Raw genomic sequence first — 12,797 nt, forward strand, 5'->3', positions numbered from 1 at the left:
TTCAAATCCTCACAGTATATATCTATATATACCTATATCTAGTTTCTCATACCTTTTCATACCTGGAACACAATAGCAAACAATAGTCTCCTAATTGTTTTTCTCATCTTTTAGGAGAGAAGAGAGGCCTTTCTACTACATCCTATCCATTTCTAAAGACCTAACTTACCATTTTTGACTATTCCAGTTTTCTGATGTCTCTTCCCTTTGGAGGATACTGTTGTTATCCCTCTTTTATTACTCATATATTATATGATACTCACATTACTCATATATATCACTCATATATTAAATGGAAACAACTAAGTAGTTCAGTATATAGTTTATAGTTAGAAAGACCTGAATTCAAATCCTTTTTCAGATTGGCTATTGGATCCCTGGCAAGCCACTTCTCTCCCTTTTAATTTTTTGATTTGTAAAATAAGGGGATTGGGCTAAATGGCTTCCAAAAGCTTTTCCACCTCTAAATTTATGATTGTTTTACTATATTTTTGTTTATAATAGAATAAGTAAATGTCTAATTATCTTAAAACATATACACATATCCTATTTTTCTGATTGGTTTGTAAGCTTCTAAGAAGACAGGGAATATTAAAAAAAAAAATTAAAAAAAAATTTAATGAAGTGTACCTTCCCCAAGCAAAGTATTGGTAATAGAATTCAAATAAATGTTACATATATTTGTCTACATATGTAAGTAGAAAATATACTAATTAATTACTTTATGGGAATTCCAGCTTTTACGGGAAGCTAAAGGATGGACTGAAAGATTAAATGAACTTAATGAACAGAAAAAATTGTTTGAAACTTCTAAAGCAAATCTGGAGCAAATTGTAATTAATAAAGAAAGTCAAATCAAGGTAAGTCATTTTGGATTTGAGTTTTAGTTACTATTTTTGGATTCAGTAGAATGTTTTTTACTTCAGCATTCATTTATTTTAACATGCTGTATTATTGTAAAATTCCTTTATTCTTACTTAAAATTTATATGTGCAAATCAGATGAAACTTATGTGCTATGAGGCACATTTTAGCAAATTAAAATGTTATCTGGCTTTCTGACAAGTATTCTTTTTATTTTTTTTTTATTATAGCTTTTTATTTACAAGATATATGCATAAGTAATTTTTCAGCATCGACAATTGCAAAACCTTTTGTTCCAACTTTTCCTCTCCTTCCCCCCACTCCTTCTCCCAGGTGGCAGGTTGACCAATACATGTTAAATATGTTAAAATATAAGTTAAATACAATATATGTATTCATGTCCAAACAATTATTTTGCTGTACAAAAAGAATCAGACTTTGTAGTATACAATTAACCTGTGAAAGAAATAAAAAATGAGGCAGACAAAAATAGGGGTATTGGGAATTCTATGTAGTGGTTCATAGTCATCTCCCAGAGTCTTTCACTGGGTGTAGCTGGTTCAGTTCATTAATGCTCTATTGGAACTGATTTGGTTCATCTCATTGTTGAAAATGGCCACATCCATCAGAATTGATCATCAAATAGTACTGTTGTTGAAGTTTACAATGATCTCTTGGTCCTACTCATTTCACTCAGCATCAGTTCATGTAAGTCTCTCTAGGCCTTTCTGAAATCATCCTGTTGGTCATTTCTTACAGAACAATAATATTCCATAATATTCATAATTTATTCAGCTGTTCTCCAATTGATGGGCATCCACGTAGTTGCCAGTTTCTGGCCACTACAAAGAGGGCTGCCACAAACATTCTTGCACATAAAGGATCCTTTCCTTTCTTTAAAATCTCTTTGGGATATAAGCCTAGTAGCAGCACTGCTGGGTCAAAGGGTATGCACAGTTTGATAACTTTTTGAGCATAGTTCCAAATCTGCCAAGTATTCTTTAGAGTGAGATGTGGTAGTGTAATGTTCATCCTATCCCTTTGCTAGGCATGTATTCTAGAAATGTCCAAGAAAGAGAGGTCTCATATCCATCAAAATATTTATAGCAACACTGTGTAGTAGCAAATAAATGGAAATAAAATAGTTGCTGGTCAGATACTGGTGAAAGAAATTATGGTACAAACTGTGCTGGAATATTGATATTAAATTTGAAGAAGGTGGGGGACTTCGGAATAAGAAAGCAAAATAAGTGCAAAATAGCCCAATTCTTATTCATATAATCCAGAAAAATAAAGCAAAAGAGGGCCAAACCAAATAATGTTAAGAAACCGAGAAAACCTACAATATATATCTTTATCTAGCCTACTTCAAGAAAAGGGAACACTTAGAATCCTGCAAGCACTAAGAAGATTCTAGGCAGAGGAGCTTCTTGAGACAAGTGCAGAGCTTACCTTAAGAAAATTAGAAGCAAATTTTAAAAATCAAAAACTAATAGACATGATAAAATTTTTATGAAAAATAGAATGGAAAACCAAATTGCCTATGTTATCAGAAATGAAACAAATCATAGCAAATAAATATGAAATAAAAGATAATATCAGAGTTACCCATTTTATATTTTATGATGCTTTCTATTTCATGTTTGGTCATGAATTGTTACCTTCTCCATAGATCTGACAGATAATGTGTTCTTTGCTCTTCTAATTTGCTTAATAGTTTTGCACAAAAAAACTCAATGCAACTAAAGTTAGAGGTAAAGTAGAAAGTTGGAAAGCAATTTTTACAACAAATGTTTCTGATAAAGGGTTCATTTCTCAAATTACATAGAGAACTGAGTTATTTATAAATTATATTTATAAACAAATTTGTAAAATATTTGTTACTTAACATTTATATATTATACATATATTATCTGCCTTATAAATTGTACATATAATCATATATTATAAATTATATACATTATGAATTGTTTGTAAATTATTTATAAATCATATATAGAACTGAGTTAAATTTATAAGTTAATTTTCACAATTGATAAATAGTCAAAGGATATGAATAGGCAGTTTTCAGATGAAGAAAAAAAAAGCTGCTATAAATATTTCTGGACATGTAGGTTCTTTTCCCTTTTTAATGATTTCCTTGGGATACAGATCTGGTAGTGGTATTGTTGGATCAAAAAGTATTCACAGATGGACTGCCCTTTGGGCATAGTTCCAAAGTACTCTCCAGAATGGCTATATTAGTTCACAACTCCATTAACTACATTATAGTCCTAATTTTCCCATATCGCTTCTAACATTTATCATTTTCTTTTTCTGTTATATAAGCCAATCTAATAATTGTAAGGTGGTATCATAGAGCTGCTTTTAATTTGCATATCTCTAATCATTATTGATTCAGAGAAACTGCCTATTCATATCCTTTGACTATTTATCAATTGTGATTTATAAATAATTTACAAACAATTCATAATGTATATAATTTACAATATATTATTATATACATCTAATTTATAATACAGATAATATATGTATAATATGTATGTGTATAACATAAATTTATATAAAATTATTATTACTTTTTTTTTTTACAAAAATTTTATGCATGGGTAATTTTTCAGCATTGACAATTGTAAAACCTTTTGTTCCAACTTTTCCCCTCCTTCCCCCAGATGGCAGGTTGACCAATACATGCTAAATATGTTAAAGGATAAGTTAAATACAATATATGTATACATGTCCAAACAGCTATTTTGCTGTACAAAAAGAATCGAACTTTGAAACAGTATACAATTAGCCTGTGAAGGAAACCAAAATTTTGGCAGACAAAAATAGAGGAATTGGGAATTCTATGTAGTGGTTCATAGTCATCTCCCAGAGTTCTTTCGTTGGATGTACCTCATTATGTTCTATTGGAACTGATTTGGTTCATCTCATTATTGAAGAGGGCCTTGTCCATCAGAATTGATCATCATATAGTAGTGTTATTGGAGTACATGACGATCTCCTGGTCCTTCTCATTTCACTCATCATAAGTTCATGTAAGTCTCTCCAAGCCTTTCTGAAATCATCCTGCTGGTCATTTGTTACAGAATAATAATATTCCATAATATTCCTATACCACAATTTATTCAGCCATTCTCTAATTGATGGGCATCCACTCAGTTTCCAGTTTGTGACCACTACAAAGAGGGCTGCCATACAGGTAGGTCCCTTTCTATAGTAGCTCTTTTTGTGGTGACAAAAAATTAGAAATTGAGAAGTTGCCTATTGGGAAATAGCTGAAACAAATTGTGATATATCAATGTAATGGAATACTATTGTGCTATAAGAAATGATGAGCAGGCAGATTTCAGAAAAACCTGGAAAGACATATATGAACTAATTGTGAATGAATTGAGTAGGAGAATACAGTATACAGTAGTAGCACATTGTATGATGTTCAGCAGTGACTTAGCTCTTTTCAAGGCAGTATAATAAACATGACAATGATACCTAAATTAGTTATTGCCATATCAGAGAATTATTTTTACAGAAACAGAAAAGGTAATTTTAAATTTATTGGGAGGAACAAAAAGCTAGAAATCTGAAGAGAAATAATGAAAAAAGGTTGTAAGAAAGGGAGCCTAGCAGCACCAGATAACAAACTATACTTTAAATCTGTAATCATTAGCCTATTTGGTATTAGTTTAAAAATAAAAGAAAATCAGTCACAGGGGAAAAAAAATTAGTTAAAAAGAAGCAATTTAAGTTGTACAGAGGAGAGAAGGCAGCGAACATTGGAGCATAGTGTTCCTTTAACCCAAAGGCTCTGCATGTCTGATAGATAGACATTTGCTTTTGGACAAAAACTGCTGGGAATCCTGGAAAGCAATTTAGCCTAAAACTTCTAACCACATTGCAAGTTGAGTTCCAAATGGATACATGACTTAGATTTTAAAAAAGTCATGTAAACATATTAGAAGAGCAGAGAACATTTCTTTTATAGCTGTGAGTTGGGGAAGAATTCATAAAGAATAGGCTCACAAAATGGCAAAATAGGAAATTTTGATTATATACAATTAAAATACTTCTGCAGATAAAACCAGTTCAGTTAAAATTAGCAAGGAAATAGTTTACTGGGAAAAATTCTGTAGCAGGTTTCTCTGATAAAAGTTTGATATCTAAGATATATAAAAAACTGTTTAAAATGCATAAGAAGAATCATTATGTAATAGGTAAACGAGTGGTCCTCAAACTTTTTAAATAGGGGACCAGTTCACTGTCTCTCAGACTGTTGGAGGGCTGTAAAAACAAAACCTCACACTCTGTCTCCTCCCCTCAGCCCATTTGCCATAACCTGGCAGGCTGCATAAACGTCCTCAGTGGGCCGCATCTGGCCCATGGGCCATAATTTGAGAACCCCAAAATCTGCAATAATTAGAAATACAAAGTAAAATAACTGTGTAGTTCTATTTCACTCCTCTCAAACTAAAAAAGATGACGAAAAGGGAAAGTGACTTGTTGGAGCAGTTCTGAGAAGACACTCAAATATTAACTACTACTTTTGGTCAGGCCTTTCTAAAAGAAAATGTTGTAGACTGCATTCTGACTCAGCAACACAACTAGTTTTCTTTTAGGAATATGGAAAGGGTTTTGGGTTAGGGATAGTGATGGGATATAAAACTGAAGTATGATCTAGGGCCAGTGAGCAGAGAGAGTAGGCTAGCTTATTGACTTGTCATTTAACTGTGTAGTGCCCTGGAGTGGGTAGGCTCCAAAAATGAGTTGATTGACTTTCTTAACTTTATTTTTGTACCCATTACTTGTTCTTAAGTCTTATTTTATCCCCACAAGCCTTTTTAAGGTAATTTCAGTTATACATTTCTTTGATTATATTTTGTTCTAACTTTTGGGGAATTTTAATGTGAAATAAAATACGTCTTTATTTTTATTTATCATAACTGTTAGTACGAAACTAATCTTGAAAGTACTTCAACAATAAGTTCAAATATATTGCAAGATGTTGCTTCTATAAATCACTTTTTCTATGTCTACCTTTTCTTTAAAATTACATAAGAATTTCTTGTTTTGGATAGGACGGCAGCATGTGTTTTGGAAAAAGTAATTTTGGTTAGAAAAACTAATCTAAATGACTGTGAAATATTGTTTTGTTTGAAAGTTTATTTGTTCTACTGCTTACACATATCGTTAATAGTATAGATGAGTATTAAAAAGGTAATATGTTCATTGCTGAAGTATGGACAATAAAGTAGAGTTTGAAATCCATTATTAAAATAACTAGAATCACTTTTATTTTTTCCTTATTGGTAAATCCCAAGTCTCTGACAGAATGCTTACTGAAGATGAAAGATTGGGCTGTTGCACTGGGGGAAGATAATGTCAATGATAATCATTGTGAAGCTGAAATAAACAGTGAATCAGCAATTGGAGACCATTTAGGTATTTTGAAGTTAACTTCTGAAACTTGTTAAAGAATTTGTTAGATGGCTGACTTGTTTGTTTTCAATAATTTTGAAATGTATAAAGCCCACTAATAAGACCATGAAAATCAAATAATTGAAGTATGCCTTGAATAAGCAGATCCAAAATTTTTTCTTTACATTATTATAATTTAATACTTTAATTTTGGGAAAAATTTTTGCTGCTGCTGCTATTTTTGGTTGAAATCTGAGAGGTCAGTTATTTTAGTATGCTGAAGTCTCATTCACTACATTCTTAAACTAATTTCCCTGACTTTAATACTGTAAACGTTTCCCTTTTTGATTGAAAATGGAAATAGTGTAAAGGAGCAGCAAATGTTGGTTTTCTAAAACTATGTTTTTTGTATTATTAGCATTTGTATATTAAAACAAAGTTATGACACTAAACTCAAAAAACTTAATGCCATTATATGGTCCTCCATTTAACCCATTATAAAATCATTTGAGAGGAAAAAATGTTTTCTAAATCTTATTTTAATTTATCCTGCAAATTAGTTGGTAATTTGTTGCTATAGGATGCCAAGAAGAGTTAAGGAAATTAGTAATAAGGTTTGACCTCACTTATAATTTTCCTCTTATACTCTCACTCCTGAAAATGTAAGAAATGTTAATAATGGGGCTTTTCTGACATTTCTATTGATATGTTCCAAAGAACAGAACCAAGTCAGACTTATCTTAAAGCAAATTATTCATTATACCTAGAAATGTTATAGTAAAGCCTCATTGTAACAAATTTATACCAGTAGATTAACTAAAAGTGTCATGGCAATTTACTTTTTAACTTATTGTATTATGTCTGTTCTTATTAATTACTGTAGATGATCACCAAAAGCAGACTGTGAAAAAACTAATTTATGCTGCTAAGGTATGTATTGCCTAATATTATAAACAGCACGGGAAAGGAATAAAGAGATATATATTGTATCCATTTTAAATCCATAAAATATAGGCATACATACACATTTAAGAATTGGTCAGCATTTTATTCATAAATTTTTATTATTGAAAAATCATTGAAATATTTATTTATTTGTTTATTTCTTTATTTATTAGAGCTTTTTATTTACAAAACATATTTATGAATAATTTTCCAACATTGACCCTTATAAAACCTTTTGTTCCAAATTTCCCTCTCCTTCCCCCTTCCCTAGCTGGAAAGTAGTCCAATACATGTTAAATATTGTTAAAATACATGTTAATTCCAATATATGTATACATATTTATACATTTATCTTGCTGCACAAGAAAAATCAGATCAAGAAGGAAGAAAAACTGAGAAAGAGAACAAAATTCAAGCAAATAACAAAGAGAGTAAGAATGCTATGTTATGTTCCACACCCTGATCCCATGATTCTCTCTCTGGGTGTATATGGCTTTCTTCATCACTGAACAAGTGGAACTGTTTTGAATCATCTCATTATTGAAGAGAACCACGTCCATCAAAATTAATCGTCAGATAGTCTTGTTGCCATGTATAATGATCTCCTGGTTCTGCTCATTTTACTTATCATCAGTTCATGTAGGTCTCTCCAAGCCTCTCTGAAATCATCCTTCTGGTCATTTCTTACAGAACAATAATATTCCATAGCATTCATGTACCATAATTTATTCAGACATTTTCCAAGTGATGGGTATCCTTTCAGTTTCCAATTTCTTGGCACTACAAAGAGGGCTGCCACATTTTTCCACATGTGGGTCCCTTTCTCTCCTTTAAGATCTCTTTGGGATATAATCCCAGTAGAAACACTGCTGGATCAAAGGGTATGCAGAGTTTGATAATTTTTTGAGCATGGTTCCAAACTGCTCTCCAGAATGGCTGGATCTGTTCACAGGTCCACCAACAATGTATCAGTGTCCCAATTTTCCCACATCCCCTCCAACAATGGTCATAGCTTAGCCAATCTGACAGGTGTGTAGTGGTATCTCAGAATTGTCTTAATTTGCATTTCCCTGATCAATAGTGATTTGGAGCACCTTTTCATGTGATTACAAATAGTTTCAATTTCTTCATCAGAAAATTGTTCATATCCTTTGACCATTTATCAATTGGAGAATGGTTTGATTTCTTATAAATTTGAATGAATTCTCTTTATATTTTTTTATTATAGCTTTTTATTTACAAGATATATGCATGGGTAATTTTATAGCACTGACAATTGCCAAGCCTTTTGTTCCAATTTTTCTCCTCCTTCCCCCCACCCTCGTCCCCCAGATAGCAGGTTGACCAATACATGTTACATATGTTAAAGTATAAATTAAATAAAATATATGTATACATGTCCAAATAGTTATTTTACTTTAAAAAAAGAATCATACTTTGAAATAGTGTACAATTAGCCTGTGAAGGAAATCAAAAATGCAGGCGGACAAAAATAGGGGTATTGGGAATTCTATGTAGTGGTTCATAGTCATCTCCCAGATTTCTTTCGCTGGGCATAACTGGTTCAGTTCATTACTACTCTTTGGAACTGATTTGGTTCATCTCATTGTTGAAAATGGCCACGTCCATTAGAATTGATCATCATATAGTATTGTTGTTGAAGTTTACAATGATCTCCTGCTCCTGCTCATTTCACTCAGTATCAGTTCAAGGCCTCTCCAGGCCTTTCTGAAATCATCCTGTTGGTCATTTTTTACAGGACAATAATATTCCATAATATTCCTATACCACAATTTATTCAGCCAGTCTCCAATTGATGGGCATCCACTCAGTTTCCAGTTTGTGACCACTACCAAGAGGGCTGCCACAAACATTCTTGCAAATACAGATCCCTTTCCCTTCTTTAAGATCTCTTTGGGATATAAGCCCAGTAGTAGCACTGCTGGGTCAAAGGGCATTCACAGTTTGATAACTTTTTGAGCACAGTTCCAAATAATTCACCAGAATGGCTGGATGTATTCACAATTTCACCAACAATGTATCAATGTCCCTGTTTTCCCACATCCCCTTCAACATTGTACATTATCTTTCCCTGTCATTCTAGCCAATCTAACAGGTGTGTAGTGGTATCTCAGAGTTGTCTTAATTTGCATTTCTCTGATTAATAATGACTTGGAGCATCTTTTCATATGGCTAGAAATAGTTTCAATTTCTTCATCTGGGAATTGTCTGTTCATATCCTTTGACCATTTGTCAATTGGAGAATAGCTTGATTTCTTATAAATTACAGTCAATTCTCTATATATTTTAGAAATGAGGTCTTTATCAGAACTTTGGATATAAAAAATTTTTCTCCCAGTTTATTGCTTCTCTTCTAATCTTGTCTGCATTCGTTTTGTTTGTACAAAAGCATTTTAACTAAATATAATTAAAATTATCTGTTTGTGATCAGTAATAATCTCTAATTCTTCTTTGGTCACAAATTCCTTCCTCCTCCACAAATCTGAGAAGTAAACTATCATATGTTCTTCTAATTTGTTTATGATATCATTCTTTGAATAGATCATGAACCCATTTTGACCCTATTTTGGAATAGGTGTTAAGTGTAGGTCTGTGCCTAGTTTCTGCTATACTAGTTTCCAATTTTCCTAGCAGTTTTTGTCAAATAGTGAATTTTTATCCTAAAAGCTGGGGTCTTTGGGTTTGTTGAATATTAGATTGCTTTAGTCATTGACTATTTTGTTCTGTGATCTAACCTATTCCACTGATCGACTATTCTATTTCTTAGCCAGTACCAAATAGTTTTGATGACCACTGCTTATAATATAGTTTTAGATCTGGTACAGCCACCTTCGTTTGCTTTTCTTTTCATTAATTCCTTTGAAATTCTTGACCTTTTGTTCTTCCAGATGAATTTTGTTATTTTTTCCTAGGTCAGTCAAACAGTTTCTTGGGAGTTTGATTGGTATAGCACTAAATAAATGGGTTAGTTTAGGTAGGATTGTCATCTTTATTATATTCACTTGACCTGTCCAAGAACACTTGATATTTTTCTAATTGCTTGGATCTGACTTTTCTGTGTCTTTTCACATAAACAACAAAGAATATTTTGTAGTTTTGCTCATGTTTCCTGACTTTCCTTTGGCAGATAAATTCCCAAATATTTTATACTATCAACAGTTATTTTACATGGAATTTCTCTTTGTATCTCTTGCTGTTAGATTTTGCTAGTGATGTATAAAAATGCTGATGATTTATGTGGATTTATTTTGTATCCTGTAACTTTGCTAATGTTGTGGATTGCTTCTAATAGTTTTTTAGTTGATTCTCTAGGGTTCTCTAATTCTCTCATATCATCTGCAAAGAGTGATACTCTTTAATTTAAAAATACTTTAATCTCTTTTTTTTCTCTTATTGCCAAACTAGCATTGAATAGTTATGATAATAGTGTGCAACCTTGTTTCACCCCTGATATTATTGAGAATGGTTCCAGTTTATCCCTATTACATATGATGCTTGCTGATGGTTTTAAATAAATGCAACTGACTATTTTAAGGGAAAGTCCATTTATTCCTATACTCTTTAGTATTTTTAGTAGGAATGGGTGTTTATCAAATACTTTTCCTGCATCTATTGATAATCATATGGTTTTTGTTAATTTGGATATTGACAGAGCCAATTATGTTAATAGTTTTCCTAATATTGAACCAGTCCTGAATTCCTGGTATAAATCCTACTTGGTTGTGGTATACTGTCCTGGGGATAATTTTTTTGTAATCTCTTTGCTAATATTTTATTTAAGATTTTTGCATCAATATTCACTAGGGAAATTGGTCTATAATTTTCTTTTTCTGTTTTCATCCTAGCTGGTTTAGGTATCAGTACCATGTCTCTGTCAAAAAAGGCATTTGACAGGAGTCTTTCATTCCCTATTTTTTCAAATAGTTTATATAGTATTGGAGGTAATTGTTCTTCAAATGTTTGGTAGAATTCATATGTAAATCTATTTAGTCCTGGGGGTTTTTTCTTAGGGAGTTGATTAATAACTTGTTCTATTTCTTTTCCTAAAATGGGACTATTTAAGCAATTTATTTCCTCCTCTGTTAATGTGAGCACTCTATATTTTTGTAGGTATTCCTCCATTTCACTTAGGTTGTCAAATTTATTGTCCTAAAGTTGGGCAAAGTAACTACTGATAATTGCTCTAGTTTCCTCTTCATTGGTGGATAGCATTGGCAGAAGCCTTTTCATTTTTGAGACTAACAATTTTATTTTCCTTTTTCCTTTTTCTAATCAAATTAACTAAAGGTTTATCTGTTTTGTTGTTTTTTTCCATAAAGCCAAGTCTTAGTTTTATTTATTAATTGAATAGTTTTTTTAGTTTCAGTTTTATTGATCTCTTCTTTGATTTTTAGAATTTTAAGTTTGGTATTTGAATGGGGATTTTTAATGTGTTCTTTTTCTAGCTTTTTTAATTGCAAGCCAAAATTTCCTCTTATTACTGCTTTGGCTGCATCCTACAAATTTGTCTATTGTCTCATTGTCATTCTCTTGGATGAATTATTGATTGTGTCTGTAATTTGCAGTTTCACCCATTCATTCTTTAGGATGAGATTATTTAGTTTCTAATTACTTTTTTGGTTTTTTTTTTCCCCTGGCCTTTTATTGAATGTAATTTTTATTGCATCGTGATCTGAAAACAAAGCATTTACTATTTCTGCCTTTCTGCATTTGATTTTGAGTTTTTTATGTCCTAATATATGGTCAATTTTTGTATAGGTTTCATGAACTGCTGAGAAGGAAGTGTACTCTTTTCTGTCTCCATTCAATTTTCTCCAAAGATCTATCATAGATAGTTTTTCTAGTAGTCTATTTACCTCTTTAACTTCTTTCTTATTTATTTTGTGGTTTGATTTATCTAGTTCTGAGAGAGCAAGGTTGAAATCTCCTACTGTTATATTTTTGCTGTCTATTTCTTCTTACAACTCTCTTAATTTCTCTTTTAGGAATTTAGATGTTACATCACTTGATGCATATATGTTTAATGTTGATATTGCTTCATTATTTGTGGTACCCTTTAGCAAAGTATAGTTTCCTTCTTTTAATTAGATCAATTTTTGCTTTGGCTTGATCTGAGATTAGGATGGCTACCTCTGCTTTTTTTACTTCACTAAAGCATAATAGATTCTGCTCCACCCTTTTACCTTTACTCTATATGTATTACTCTGCTTTAAATGTGTTTCTTGTAAACAACATATTGTAAGATTCTGGCTTTTAATCCTGTCTGTTATCCACTTATGCTTTATGGGAGAGTTCACCCCATTCACATTTACAATTAAAACTACCAATTCTATATTTCCTGCCATCTCATTTGTAATGGCTGGGCTAGCTCTCTGGAGGGCCTCAGGTTCAATAAAAGTCTTTAATCTTTAGGAGGAGAAGTGAAGGAGCTAGGCAAGCTGCCACATGGCTTGTCAAAGATGGATCCTGGACTCTGGAGTCTGGAGCCTGAAGTCTTCCCTGCTGAGCATGCTGCAGCAGAGTTTCTGAACCTCTCCCCTCAGCCCTCCA

The 12,797-nt window shown here is 32.0% G+C and overlaps 1 protein-coding gene across 11 annotated transcripts in view; it reads left to right on the top strand.

Annotated features, from left to right (window-relative positions):
* The window catches only part of MIA2 (MIA SH3 domain ER export factor 2), a 68,706-nt gene that overhangs the window by 23,635 nt on the left and 32,274 nt on the right, over positions 1 to 12,797 (top strand). For 10 of the 11 annotated variants that reach the window (XM_074290723.1, XM_074290730.1, XM_074290725.1 and 7 more), the window contains 3 exons: positions 738 to 860; positions 6,185 to 6,305; positions 7,165 to 7,211. In XM_074290723.1, the coding sequence (XP_074146824.1) occupies positions 738 to 860; positions 6,185 to 6,305; positions 7,165 to 7,211 (291 nt within the window). The remainder of the gene's footprint in view (positions 1 to 737; positions 861 to 6,184; positions 6,306 to 7,164; positions 7,212 to 12,797) is intronic. The other variant, XM_074290721.1, reaches the window with a different exon arrangement.

The sequence above is a fragment of the Sminthopsis crassicaudata genome, chromosome 2, assembly GCF_048593235.1.
Source record: "Sminthopsis crassicaudata isolate SCR6 chromosome 2, ASM4859323v1, whole genome shotgun sequence".
Taxonomy (NCBI): Eukaryota; Metazoa; Chordata; class Mammalia; order Dasyuromorphia; family Dasyuridae; genus Sminthopsis; species Sminthopsis crassicaudata.